The 14729-nt window shown below is 49.7% G+C and overlaps 1 protein-coding gene across 1 annotated transcript; it reads left to right on the forward strand.

The window, feature by feature from the left end:
• Positions 1-13402: 13402 nt before the first annotated feature.
• LOC105055753 (protein PROTON GRADIENT REGULATION 5, chloroplastic) lies at positions 13403-14144 on the forward strand. Its single transcript, XM_010937718.4, has 2 exons — positions 13403-13797; positions 13881-14144. Exons 1-2 carry the CDS (start codon positions 13522-13524, stop codon positions 13983-13985), a joined length of 381 nt encoding a protein of 126 aa, XP_010936020.1. The 5' UTR covers positions 13403-13521; the 3' UTR covers positions 13986-14144.
• The last annotated feature ends 585 nt before the right edge of the window (positions 14145-14729 follow it).

Consider the following 14729-nt stretch of genomic DNA (forward strand, 5'->3'; position numbering starts at 1 on the left):
TCTGTCACTCTGGCTGTTGAGAGATCTTGCAAAGATAGCAGGTGCTTATCTTACCAATCTCTATTGAAATGCTTCCATCGAGACCTCTATGTTTTCGTGCAGCTAATCGAGTGAGAAAAAAAGAAAAAAAAAAATGCAATGCCGATTACAACTTTGGTAATGCTGTTGTTTTTATTTTTTTGGATTGAATCGGGAGGTGTTGACCACCTGTTTATTTATTGAGTGTAAGGGCGTTATTTACAAGGTTCAGATGTGTTTCCTTAGGAAACAATGTTCTCAGAGAATATGCAGTCTTTGGAAAAGATGGGTGCCGCGTCGTCGCCCATGAAAGGAGGTTTCACAGAGCGCAAGAATATACAGTATTCTGTCCTTTAAAATTAAAAAAATATTTGATCAAAAAAAATAAAAATTTAAAATCAAAATCAAAATGAATAATTTTTTGTATCAACCATTTAGTTGAGAGGAATTTCATTTTGATTCTGATTTCAGGATGAAATGAGAATAGCTCAATTTATATAAAACTCAATTTCTATTCTCATCTATGGATTCAAATTTTTATTTCAATTTCGATTTCAATTTCGATCACGAACCAAATATTTTGAAAAATTTGATCATTTTCATTCCAATTTCGATTCTAAGTCATTCTGATTCTCATTTTCATTTTGATTTTGGTTACGAACCAAACACCTCCTAAATTAACTCAGAGATTCCATGCTTCTCTCCGTCACGGTCAGAAAAAAAAAAAAAAAAAAAAAATCTGCTTGTTTGGACATCATACATGAATGCCATCCAAGGACAGAAAAATTCATGTAATAGTTTGTGTTCCACGGATCGCCTGCATGAGGATAAGCTTATTTGGCCTAAGAATCTGCTGCATTTCAATAAACAACGAGCCATGGATCTAGGAGCCTGTTTCTTCATGAGCAGACCCTGCATGAGGTTCCTCTGCGGATACTTCGTTCGATTCAAATGCCTCAGCTTTATAGACATAAAGCTTACTGAGAAAAAAGAAGAATGTAAAATTCAAGAAACCAAGGACTGCAAGAAATGCGTAATAGTAATCCAATCCCTTCTTGGTGATCTTAGAAACAGTTGACAGGAGAAAACTGCTGAGGAAGTTACCGACCCCGCAAGTAGCCAACGCTCACGAAGTGCCCAGATTTTTCATGCTTTCAAGAGCACAAATTGGGGAAGTAATACAAAGATGGTGAGAGGAACTTTCCCTCCACTTAGAGCTACTCCATTATGTCTCGCAATGCTCAAGTCTTTTTCTCTCAATTAGAGATCCAACAAGCATTGCTATGACATGAAGAACGAGACCAACTCCAATTCTCTGAATGAGAGGTACCGCCCTCGAATTCTTGGTCCATATATACCCTCATGTACTGCACGAAAAGACGTTCGTAGACCACAATAGATGGTGAGTAATGTGGTAGGTACATAGTGTCATATATGTATACTCATTATGGTACTTCTAAAAGCAAATAAGATAGGTTTGGTATTACCTAGGAAAATTCCTGAAACGCTCACTTCTTGCAATACTAAACTATCGCAAATGGTTAAGGTGGTTAGTCTACATCAATTTAGTCATTTAATCAGTATGAATTGTTACGCTTCACTTATTTCTAAATAATAATATGCACCATCTATGATTGCTGCACTTCCTACGGGTAATGACAAGAGAATGAAGAACGAATGATCCGACTCAAGCGAGTAAGTGAAAGGCATGGCAAGAGATTTATTAATATTGAAAAAATATAATATGAGTAAATATATTGTATAACAAATATCTAATGAGTGATTGTCAAGGACGAAAATAGATAAGATAATCTCCATCCAAATTTATTTTTGTATTCTGAATATATCCGGATATTAATATCTATACCTATATGTGTCAAAGAAAAATAGATTTGTATATAGATAGACAACTATTTAAATTATTTATAAGTCTATTTAATTTAAGAATAAAAATTAAATAATATCTTATATTTTATCTTGATATATAAATATCTTCTTGTATATTCAATTGTTGTAATATCAACCATATATTTTCTAATTTAATGTAGTATTCCTACTAACCTCCCAATTTGAGATAAAGCTTGTTGTCGATACCTACATGATAAGTTTTTTTAGAATTAGAGACTGATGTAAATTTATTATTATTTTTTTAAATGGATCTAAATCTGATATAAATTCAAAAAAAATTCAATGACAAAATATTCAAACTCTAATCTTTACTCCGTCAACTGTCCCAACCCTTCTCCTTAGGATGATTATAGAATCTTCATCCAAGATCCAATGGCTACTATTGCTGCTGCCTCCATCCCCTAGACGATCATTCCGTCTTAATCTACTTCAAGCTTCCCGACCATCAAGCCAATCTCTCTAAATAACAAATAAATAAATAAATAAATAACAATGAGCAAAAACTTGTAACGAAACAGATGAGAGAGAGAAAATCCACGGACTTTCCAATCTTATCGACCACTGCTCCTTCAAGTTTACATCAAACTAAAATAATCTGACCACTTTACATTTGAATTCCACAAATGCAGTCTTCCATATACTCATTACCATATAAAGGACGGTATGGGATCACTTATAACATGACCTGTATTAAAACCATAATTGATTGGTAGAGCTAAAGTTCTCGAATCCGACAAGGTACATCCCATGGTTAGCTAACTAATAAGTTTTTCCTTCTCTTTTCTTTTTTTTGAAAGGAAAAAAAGACTCTTGCAGCAGATCGATTCACTATATTTGATTGGTTTCTCTCGGAGTTGCAATGATATTTCAACCATAGAATATATTATGTTCATGAACACTGGACAATACCCAACATGTGATATTCTAAAAATGTGAAACTTATTTAGATGGACTAGATCTATTGTAGACCTGGGATGAAGTCATCTTAGCATATATTGCTATTATATATAAAAAGATGGAAGAACAATATACGTTGGGATGCTTGAGAAATGCCCGTGGTACATCAGGGGCGGTGCACACCGCACGCGGATTGGCTCACGCGCAAGATCGAGGTGCAGTGTTCGAAAAAAAATTTTTTTTTTAGCATCACGCCTGGATTAATCACCGTAGACTACGGTGCATGCGGTGCACAAAATATTTCTTTAGGATCATTTCAGTCTAGATTTATGATGGATCTGACCCATCTAATATTTATCCTCTAAAATGATATTTAAGGGCAAGTTCTTTGTGTACCGTGGACAGTGTAGAAAATTCGACGTAGAGCATACCATCTTGTCTAATTGATCCACGTAGTCATCGCTTTTCAATGTACATTTAATATTTACAGATCGATTTTTTCGTTTAAAAATTTTATATGACGAAAATATCCTTATTTTTTGATAAAATTATGGCATCATATATCCATATTATGACATCCTGCATATAGAAAGTCATAATTTTTATTTTTAAAATATCATTGTTGGTGCAAAAATCCACTTGCGCCGGAGAAACTGGAGTCGAGGGAGTCGCGGTCGCCGCCGGGACCTACAAAAGAAGTCTAAATCGGAGGTGGGGTTGCTCCGACAAGACCCTCCGACGCTCAAGTCAGTTCTCTGCCTCAATAAGAATGGAGTGCTCGAACGGAGAATTTAGCAGAGTTTTTAGGTAAAAAATTAGAGCTTATTGAATAACGTATCTGGGACCCCCTTTTATAGGCGGAGGGGGCAGTAGCCTGATAGCGACATCTGTAACCGTTTGGCAGTGGGCTGCCCAGGGTCAGGCGGAGTTTGCTGCGAAGAGTAGTGGAGTGGACCCGTGGCTATCACCGGGGCGTGCCACGTGGAGTCTGCCGCGGGGAGTGGAGCGGCGTCTGTTGTCGCGACTTGCCAGCGGATGGGAGAATCGCGCGGTATCCGTCGCAGGAAGTAGAGCAGGATCGTGGCCGTTATTGTGGCCTGCCAGGGAGTAGTGGAGCTACGCGGGATCCGTCGTAGGAAGTGGAGCAGTGCTGTGACCGTTACTGCGGCCTGTCAGGGAATGATGGAGCTGCGCGGAATCCGCCGCAGGAAGTGGAGCAGGATCGTGGCCGTTATTGTGGCCTGCCTGAGAGTGCAGATCCGTCGGCTGAAGTTCGGCAGCGGTCGGAGCTGATGACAGAGTCTGGCTCCCGTAGGAGTCCGGGCAGAGTCTTCCTTGCGGTTAAAGCCAGGTGCGAAGTCCGGCTCCCGTAGGAGTCCGGACGGGTCTTACCGGCAGTCGAAGTTGGCGACGGAGCCCGACTCCCATGGGAGTCCGAGCAGAGTCCCCCCTGAGGTTGGAGTCGTGGACAGAGTCCGGCTCCCGTGGGAGTCCGGGCAGAGTCCTCTCGGAGTTGATTCTGCTGAGAACTTCGGCTGTGGATATTTTATACCCAACACCAGTCCCCCTACTTCCGAGTTTGAATTTCGAATGAAGGAAGTACAGAGAGATTGGCATAGCCGAAGTTGTCCCCTCGAATCCTGCGCACGGCCACCCCCATATATTTTGGCATTAAATGTGCGCGTGCTGGAGTCTTTTCGAATCGGGGCGATACGAAGGGACCCTTCGAAATTCCCGTCGGTACACTGGCCCAGGTACGACGCCATAATGGCTCTGCTGATTCGTCAGCTGCTTTTAGCCGCCCACCGGGGGGAGTGGGACACGTGTCGAGCGCGGGCTGGCCTGGAGAGATTTGCGATCATCATGGCGCCGGATCCCATGGTCTATTTAAACCCGTCCTTCCACCTTTAGGGGCCCTATTCTATTCCAGAGTTTTATCAGTGTCTGCCTTCCCTTTGAGAGCCCTGTTTCAGTTGGTATCTTCTCGAGCCGTAGGCGCCCTCCAAATCGTCCCTGTCTTCGTTCCTCCGGTCCCTCAGAGCGATCTAGGTTAGTTCCAGCACCTTCAACCTTCTTCCCACCGCTTAGGGACTTCTTCTTTGCCATTGTTTTTGTATTCCTCCGAGTTAGTTTCCTGTGACCCCTCGCCCTTCATCCTGTCCGTCTTCTTCGGGATCTTTGGAGCCCTCATTCGAAGCTACTCAAAATGTCGTCCGGCTCTTCCGCTCCCTGCAGTTCCGGGAGTTCTTCCGCCTCAAACCCCCAGGTCCCTTGCTCTGTAGACGAACCCGCGTCTGGGGCTGGGCTCCGCCCGGTTTTTGCACCGGGCGCCATTCCATGTTCCCTAACTCCGGAGGAACTCCTTCTGATAAGGGTTCAGTATGGAGTTCCCCCGGAGTACGACCTAGAGCTACCTAGCCCTTCTGATCAGGCTAGCACTCCTCCATCCGGTCGTTTTTGTCTGTATCAGGAGGCGTTCCGTGCCGGACTCCGGCTTCCACTTCCTTCCTTTGTTGTCGCCCTCTTCCGCTTCTTAGACATCTCCTTGACTTCTGTGGCCCCGAATTCTTTTAGGTTTTTGATAGGATTTCTCTCTCTTTGCCACGTAGTCGAGGTCCAACCGTCCCTCTCCCTATTTAGGCACTTCTACACTTTCAAGCGTCATCCTTCGATGAAGGACTGGTGGTACTTCTCCCTCCAGTTCGGCAAGAAGGGGTTGCTGAAAGGTGCCCCTTCTTCAATCCATAATTGGAAGGAGAAATACCTCTTCGTCCACTGCCCGACCTTGAGGCTGGGCCTGTCTCCTTGGGGCTCTCTGAGGGATTCTGTCCGTCGGGCCCCCAGCCTGGGGGAGGATGACCTTCAGGCTGCTCAGAAGCTTCTTGCCTACTCCGTTCCTTCCCTTCCCAATCTCTTGAGGGAGCAATTTTTGTTCAACATTGGCCTGAGCCCCCAGGATCCTGCGAGTACTTCATCTCTTCCCTTATCTTCTTTTCTTCTGTCCTTCTTCTTTTTCTTTTTCTTTTTTTACTCTTCTTCCTTCTCTCTCCTTTTCTCCTCTTTCTTCTTCTCTCTTTTTTTTTTTTTTTTTAAAGAATGGACGCCGAAGCAGCGCGGATACTTGCCAGGAGCCTCAGGGCCCACAAAAAAAAGGGTGTCGCGACCTCCGGATCGGCGAAGAGGGCCAGGGCGGAGGAGTCGAGCTTGGCCGCACCCGCCCAGGCGGCTCCAGCGATTGACATTCCCTCGGATGCCGAGGCAACGGCTCCCCGGGCCTCCTCGAGGAGTCCGCCGACCGGGGCTCCTGTTTCAGGGGTTCGCTCCACGGAGGCGCCCGTGGCCGAGAGGGGGAAGAGAAGAAAATCGGTGGCCCACAGGGTGAGTAGCCGCCGAACTATCGCTGACGAGTCTCTCTGCTCCGAAGAGGGGCCAGAGAATCCCTTCAATGACAGGGACTTGATCAGGCGGTTGATCGACGGCTGCATTCTGCCCGACGTCGTCGAGAGAATCGACCGCGTCGATCCTGAGCAGCGGGCCTGGGACTCTTTGGGGTCCTTCCTTGAGGTAAGCAAATCTTTATTTACCTGGCTATTCGGCCTTTGTTCTGATCCCCTAGCCGCCCTTGCAGATTGGGCACCAGCTCCTCGCCAACATCGAGGTGGTGAACCGTGCGAGGAGGGACATCCTCCAGGTGGAGGAGCACTGCCGGGCCGAGGTTGCTTGCCTCCAAGCAAAGACGGCCGAAGTAGTCGCCCTCCAAGAGGCCCTGGAAAGAGAGAAACAAGCTCGGGAGGAGGAGAGGCAGACCTTGGAGGAGTCGGTGAGAAGGGCGGAGGCCGAGGTCGCCAACTTGGCTGAGCAGATTCCGATCCTGATCTCGGAGGCCAGAGTCTTTGCGGTAGAGGAATTCCAGGCTTCCGTGGAGATGAGGGATCTGAATGTCCAATTCGGCCAGGAGGCGTTCATCAAGGGGTTTGAGCTCTGCCAAGAGAAAGTGGTCAGAAAATTTTCGGAGCTCGACCTCAGTTTCCTAGGCGAGGAGTCCGAAGACGAGGCCGGTCCCTCGCCAGCCGCTACTGCTGTTGCAGCCCCCTTACCGGGGACGCCGAGTTCTCCAACCCCCGCCCCAGAGGTCTGAGACCTCCGACCTTGTATTTTTATTTCATCGCAATTTTTCTTTTCTTTTTTGTCTTCAAGAATCATCCAATCAATAAAGCTGAATTTCTTATCGCGGATGGCTTCTCCTCCCTCCCCTTCTTCTCTCTGTTTTTCTTCCTGCGATGAGTCGTGCTTTGACGCTTTTGCCTTCCGATGGCAGTGTCCTGCAGAAGCACTTCCCCTGCCCCTGGGGATCCCGCTGAAGTCGACGATCCAGCGGCTGAAGAAGGAAGTCCTTCACTTGACAAAGAAGTCAAAGAAGATGGAGGGCGAGCTTCGCAGATTGAGGGAAGGTCATTCTGAAGCCACTGCGGAGGCCACCCACTTTCGGAATCTCCACGTGAAGGGGATCATGGAGTATAGCCGGAGGAAGGCGAATTTCGCAAAGGAGCTTGAGGAATGCAAGAAGAGCGCCAGCGATCGAATTTGGGCTCAGGCCGCCAGGATTAGCGCCCTCAAGGTGGAACTGTCAGCTGCGAAGGGGAAGATCGGCCAGCTGGAAGGAAGTTCGTCCCGGCTCTTGGCTCGGGTCGACGGTGATCAGGAGTGGTCGAAGAAGGTCTCTGACCTTCAGCAGCAGCTTCAGGACGCCGAGGTGAGCCACGACGTGCATCGGGCCAGCTGGCGCAGGCAGGTGGAGAAATATAAAGGGAGACTCAGGGCGGCGACCGACGAAGTCGCCCGTCTCCAGAGGCAGCTGGCCAGCAGGGCTCAGCTTACTTCCGTCCGGGATTCTGAGGAGCTCCAGTCTCTAAGAGGAACCGTTGAAGGGATTTCTGTCGCCCTCGGGGAAAAGACAGCCGAGCTGCAACAACTGAAGATTCAACTAGCATACGAGCAGGCCATCGTGGATGCGGAGGCGGAATCCGAGGTCTTGAGGAAGAGGCATCGAGAGGCGGAGGCCGAGAGCCAGCGACTTCGTCGAACGCTCCAGGACGCGCTGCAGAAAAGGAAAGAGCTAGAAGAAGAAATTGAGAATCTAAGGCAGTCCTGGATGAGGGGTGGAGCAGACAACTCTAGGTCGGAGGGAGCAGAGCCTCCTTAGAGCTCTTTTCGTCCTTCTATCTTTTCATGTATTTACTTTTCTTTTTGTTGTTTTGCTTTTCTTTCCTTGGCCTTCCGGGCTTTGTAGCGTGTATTTCGGAAATAGAATGAAAAGGGTGTTTTGTGTTACCTCGTCCGCGCATTGTATTAGATTGTCGTCCGTCGAATTTTTCTTATCATTCGACTTGACTGATGTAGACATCGTTGGGAGGTGCCCAGTCGTCGATGCGTTAGCTTGCCTTCCTCGTCGTACATGGTCGCAAGCCCGAGCTTGGCGGTCCGGACTCCGCATTACTTCGGAGATGTCGCTGTCCTCCTGACCTGTGTCGGGAGTCTTTTTAGAGACCGGGGGTGTTTGGTAGGAACTCCCCGTCTCCGTTGGGACGAAGTCTTTTAGGTCTTTGGTGCGGTTCGTCCTTCATTTGTTCCCGTCGTAGTTCGTCACCCTTCTTTTTTAATTTTCCTCCTCTTCTCCGAGTGAGGGCCCTCCCCTCGCCCTTTGCGGGATTGCACAGGAGCGTGGAGGTGCCGCTAAGGGGCTTTTTCCCTTCATCCGATCTTGTTGGACGGTCGGGTTTCGTCAACATCAGGACGAGGTTCTCCTTCCGTTCCCACGAGGGCACGTAAGGGCCATTGCCAGGGCGGGCGGAGTCTTCCTTGCTGCAGAAGTCGTGGGGTGGAGTCCGGCTCCCGTAGGAGTCCGGACGAAGTCTCCCTTGCTGCAGAGGTCGTGGGTGGAGCCCGGCTTCCGTAGGAGTCCGGGCGAAATCTCTCTTGCTGCAGAGGTCGTGGGTGGAGCCCGGCTCCCGTAGGAATCCGGGCGAAGTCTCTCTTGCTGCAGAGGTCGTGGGTGGAGCCCGGCTCCCGTAAGAGTCCGGGCGAAGTCTCTCTTGCTGCAGAAGTCACAGACGGAGCCCGGCTCCCGTAGGAGTCCGGGCCTTCAACCTTGCTCAAGTCAGGGCGAGATTCTTCTCCCATTCCCGACATGGCCGTGGGGGCGCGTTAGGGCGCTGCAAGGCCTCTCTCCCCCATCCGGTCTAAAAGAATCGGGCCTTTGACTTTGCTCATGTTAGGACGAGGTCTTCCTCCTGTTCCTGACATGGCTGTGGGGGCACATTAGGGCGCTGTAAGGCCTCTCCCCCCATCCGGTCTAAAAGAACCGGGCCTTTGACTTTGCTCATGTCAGGACGAGGTCTTCCTCCTGTTCCTGACATGGCTGTGGGGGCACATTAGGGTGCTGTAAGGCCTCTCCCCCCATCCGGTCTAAAAGAATCGGGCCTTTGACTTTGCTCATGTCAGGACGAGGTCTTCCTCCTGTTCCTGACATGGCTGTGGGGGCACATTAGGGCGCTGTAAGGCCTCTCCCCCCATCCGGTCTAAAAGAACCGGGCCTTTGACTTTGCTCATGTCAGGACGAGGTCTTCCTCCTGTTCCTGACATGGCTGTGGAGGCATATTAGGGCGTTGTAAGGCCTCTCCCCCAATCCGATCTCGAGATAGTCGGACTTTCATTTCAGGTATGTTAGGATGGGGTTCTCCTCCCGTTTCCAACATAACTTTGTTTCAGACGTTTGGAGGGGTCATATCCAGTCGTGGCAAATCCATGCCAAATGGGAAGAGTACGTCGAGTAGAAAGAAATTTAGATTCAAAGTGAAATCGTAAGTGATACATTTACAGATTTTTTGAGTTTCACGGTTGTGGGAGGTCTGCTCCTCCTTGAGGCCCTTCGGTGATGGAGTCGATGGTCCCGATGGGAGGCCGGTCCCCGGGTTGCTCCTCCCTTCTTGGTGGTTCAGGTTGCGGAAGGGCCCTTAGCCGATCTCCTCTACCCTCAGACCTGCGTCGGATGAACCTGTCGAGTCGACCTCGCTGAATGAGCTCCTCGATCTCGTCCCGGAGCTGGATGCATTCCTCCGTGTCGTGGCCGTGGTCGTGGTGGTAGAGATAGAACTTGTTGGGGTTGCGCTTCCTGGGGTGTGTGCGCATCCTCTCTGGCCTAGGGAGCTGCTCCCTGACCTCCATCAGTACCTGGGCCTTCGAGGCGTTGAGGCGGGCGTAGTTGCGGAATCTCTCCGGTGGGGAACCCCGCCGAACCCCGCGATCCAGACTTCTCTGCCTGCGTACCCGGGGTGGAGTATGGGCACGCTTGTGCCCAGGAGGGGATCGAGAACGCGGTCGGGCTTCTCTGGGCCTTTTTTCAATTGCGGGCTTACTCAAGTCTCCCGCTTGTCGCTCCCTCACTATTTCTTCATCCTTCATTTTGAAGGCTTCTTCCTCTCGGGCGTATCCTTCAGCCCGAGCCAACAAATCAGCAAAATCCCTGGGGTACTTCTTCTCCAGGGAGAACAAAAGGTCATTCTTCTGAAGGCCACCCTTTAGGGCGGCCATTGCGACTGATTGGTCCAAGTTCTGGACCTCCAGCGCCGCGACGTTGAAACGATTGATGTAGGCCCGAATGGACTCCCCTTCCCTCTGCTTGATATTGATGAGGGACTCCGAACCCTTCCGGGGGCGTCGGCTGCTGACAAAAAGGGGCCACAAATTGGTGGCTCATTTGATCGAAGGAAAAGATGGTACCCAATTTCAAAGCCGAGTACCAGTTCCTCGCCGCTCCCTTCAAGGTGGACGGGAAGGCCCGGCACAGAATGGCATCGGGAGCGCCGTGAAGCAGCATCATCGTCCGGAAGGCTTCCAGATGATCAACCGGGTTCGAAGTCTCGTCGTAGCTTTCAAACTGGGGGAGCTTGAAGTTTGGCGGGATCGGTTCCTGCATGATCATTTGAGAGAAGGGAGGGTCAGTACAAATATCCTTACCATAAGCGGGGGGAGCATGGCGGAGCTCTTCGATCCGCCGATTCATCTCCTGGAGCCTCCGATCCAGGAAATCCTCCCGACTTCGAGTCTGGAGGGTCCTCCGGCAGAATGGGGGCAGGGATCTTCCAGGGGTGGAGTCGTGGTCCGATTGAGGGCTCTCCACCCTCGGGTTCATTTTTCCAGGAAGGACGGGGCGGCTGGCCCAGGTGGCCCGCCCCGCCGTCGGGTTCTGGTGTTCCGGGGACGCCCTTTCCGGGCGTACTGATGCCTGCGGCTGCTGCTGCTGCATAGCCTACACAGCTTCTGTGAGGCCTCTGACCTGCTGCGCCAACAGGTCAAACTGCTCCGCCCCGACCGCCGCCGTCGGAGGAGGAGGAGGTTGAGAAACAGGAGGAGAGGCCGGAGCCTGAGATCTGGCCGCGGAGGCCGTGGACCGTCGCGCGGACGCCTTGCAGGGAGGCATCAAGTAAGGATCCCGTGGGGAAAACAAGGAATGGATGTCGGAGGAGACGATCGAAGGCGGCTCCGTTGAGCGCTCCTTTAAGAACAAGGGTACTGCGGAGGTTCGCCCCCTTCCTCTAGCGCCAATCCTGTTGGTGCAAAAATCCGCTTGCGCCGGAGAAGCTGGAGTCGAGGGAGTCGCGGTCGCCGCCGGGACCTGCAAAGGAAGTCTAAACTGGAGGTGGGGTTGCTCCGGCAAGACCCTCTGACGCTCAAGTCAGTTCTCAGCCTCAATAAGAATGGAGTGCTCGAACGGAGAATTTAGCAGAGTTTTTAGGTAAAAAACTAGAGCTTATTGAATAACGTATTTGAGACCCCCTTTTATAGGCGGAGGGGGCAGTAGCCTGATAGCGACATCTGTAACCGTCTGGCAGTGGGCTGCCCAGGGTCAGGCGGAGTTTGCTGCGAAGAGTAGTGGAGTGGACCCGTGGCTATCACCGGGGCGTGCCACGTGGAGTCTGCCGCGGGGAGTGGAGCGGCGTCTGTTGTCGCGACTTGCCAGCGGATGGAAAAATTGCGCGGTATCCGTCGCAGGAAGTGGAGCAGGATCGTGGCCGTTATTGTGGCCTGCCAGGGAGTAGAGGAGCTGCGCGGGATCCGTCGTAGGAAGTGGAGCAGTGCTGTGACCGTTACTGCGGCCTGTCAGGGAATGATGGAGCTGCGCGGAATCCGCCGCAGGAAGTGGAGCAGGATCGTGGCCGTTATTGTGGCCTGCCTGGGAGTGCAGATCCGTCGGCTGAAGTTCGGCAACGGTCGGAGCTGATGACGGAGTCTGGCTCCCGTAGAAGTCCGGGCGGAGTCTTCCTTGCGGTTAAAGCCAGGTGCGAAGTCCGGCTCCCGTAGGAGTCCGGACGGATCTTACCGGCAGTCGAAGTTGGCGACGGAGCCCGGCTCTTGTGGGAGTCCGGGCGGAGTCCCACTTGAAGTTGAAGTCGCGGGCGGAGCCCGGCTTCCGTAGGAGTCCGGGCAGAGTCCCCTGCAATTAAAGCCAGGTGCGAAGTCCGGCTCCCGTAGGAGTCCGGACGGGTCTTACCGGCAGTCGAAGTTGGCGACGGAGCCCGGCTCCCATGGGAGTCCGGGCGGAGTCCCACTTGAAGTTGAAGTCGCGGGCGGAGCCCGGCTTCTGTTGGAGTCCGGGCGGAGTCCCCTGCAATTAAAGCCGGGTGCGAAGTCCGACTCCCGTAGGAGTCCGGACGGGTCTTACCGGCAATCGAAGTTGGCGACGGAGCCCGGCTCCCATGGGAGTCCGGGCGGAGTCCCACTTGAAGTTGAAGTCGCGGGCGGAGCCCGGCTTCCGTAGGAGTCCGGGTGGAGTCCCCTGCAATTAAAGCCAGGTGCGAAGTCCGGCTCCCGTAGGAGTCCGGACGGGTCTTACCGGCAGTCGAAGTTGGCGACGGAGCCCGGCTCCCATAGGAGTCTGGGCGGAGTCTCCCCTGAGGTTGGAGTCGTGGGCGGAGTCTGGCTCCCGTGGGAGTCCGGGCGGAGTCCTCTCGGAGTTGATTCTGCTGAGAACTTCGGCTGTGGGTATTTTATACCCAACAATCATAATATAAAATAGGATATCATAATATACATAAGATGTCATAATTTTTTTCAAAGGATAGAAACATTTTTGTCATTCAAAATTTTCAAACGAAAAATAAATCTGCATATATTCAATGCGTATTGAAAAGTGATTGACCAAAAATATTCCTTACATATTATGATATCCTGGATCGTATTATAACATCTTGAACTATAATATACCACGGGATGTCATAGTTTTTTTTGAAAAGATCAAAATATCATATAAAATTTTTAAATAAAAAATTGATTTATAAATATTAAATATATATTAAAAAATAATAATTATATAGATTAATTAGATAAAATAATATATTTTACAGTAGATTTTTCCTGCACTGTCTGCGGTGCACAAAGAGGTCTCGACATATAGGACCTACACGGAACTGAAAGGCCAGATGTGCCCGTGCAAGTACAAAAGTGCACCATAGCAGCTGACTTTGAAGATTCATAGCCAAGTATTTCACGCCCCTAAAACTCACCACTAATAATCCATCCAGATTTCCATTGTATGGCCTGCAAACCGAAGGCTCTAAATGCATCATACTTTCCACCTCTTCCCCTCTGCCCTCCCCTGCATCTCTTCTTCAATCAAACCTGCGCTGCTCTCCCTGCCTCATGGCTGCCTCCATATCGGCCGCGGGGCTCAAAGCCCTGCCCTCCACCTTCCATGGAAGCTGGACTACTTCGCTTGCTGGCGAAGACCGAGCGGTGCTGACCAAGTCAGTCCCGACATATGTTCGTGTTGCTCGGCCTCTAAGGTCTCGGCCTAGGATGGGCAACATCAACGAAGGCAAAGGCCTCTTCGCACCGTTGGTCGTTCTCACCCGCAACATCATTGGCAGGAAGCGATTCAATCAGCTGAGAGGCAAGGCCATAGCTCTCCATTCACAGGTATTAATGGCACATCAGATTTTGAAGTCGCTACACAAAGGAAAGAATAAAGATTTTGATGGTATGTGGTATATTGTGTGCAGGTGATTACAGAGTTCTGCAAGACTATAGGTGCTGATAATAAACAAAGGCAAGGGTTGATCCGCTTGGCCAAGAAGAATGGAGAAAAGCTTGGTTTTCTTGCATAAACGATAAGATGAATTTTGTCGGCAGCAAGAGCTTAATATTGTAAGACTTTTTCTGGGATTTTTTTTTTTAAAAAAAAGGGAACATAGTGTATATATTTGGATTGTCTGGCTTCAAAGGTTTGCATGTAGGAAAGCAATTATTACATGTTTTCTGTGGCATGGGAGTTAGCTTCCGGTCCTATATAATGGTCATCCTTTATATTATGTGTATGGGAAAGTTAGTACTCTACGAGGAGTAGTAAGATCTTTGTCCTCCCCTTCTATTAGCAGAATCTAGGTGTTGGAGAAGGAGCCCTTCTCCTGAGCTAATAGCTATCTACCCTCCTATTAGCTATATTCCATCCCTCTTTTCCCTTGGAAGGACCTATCCTGGTACCCAAGAAACAAAGGTGAAGTACTCCACTTTGCTTTACCCTTGCAATGGTGACCTTAGGTCTGCCATCTCATTGTTTCAGCTTTTGGAGAAAAAGAAGCAAAAGCATATATTCCAGAATCTCAGCAACAGGATTAGAGAACTATTTTTATATTTACCTTCACAAATACACAGATGGCCATCGGATTCACATTTCCTAGACAGTTTTAGTGTTGAAGATCTGGTTCTTTCTCCCAATCAACAAGGTGGCAAGTGCAGGTGGTCCTAGAACACAGTATCAAAATCGTAGGTAGAAATTCAAAGGCCATCATCAGAGGTATCTTGAGAGGAGGAATTCAAGTTGCAAATTAGCTGGCCGTATTTGCCACCAA

The sequence above is a fragment of the Elaeis guineensis genome, chromosome 12 (assembly GCF_000442705.2).
Source record: "Elaeis guineensis isolate ETL-2024a chromosome 12, EG11, whole genome shotgun sequence".
Taxonomy (NCBI): domain Eukaryota; kingdom Viridiplantae; phylum Streptophyta; class Magnoliopsida; order Arecales; family Arecaceae; genus Elaeis; species Elaeis guineensis.

What these genes read in the sequence shown, in the direction of transcription:
- LOC105055753 (XM_010937718.4), top strand. Translation starts at nt 13,522, where the DNA reads ATGGCTGCCTCCATATCGGCCGCGGGGCTCAAAGCCCTGCCCTCCACC. An exon ending in CCATAGCTCTCCATTCACAG is followed by an intron (nt 13,798 to 13,880) that starts GTATTAATGGCA and finishes TATTGTGTGCAG; the next exon opens with GTGATTACAGAGTTCTGCAA.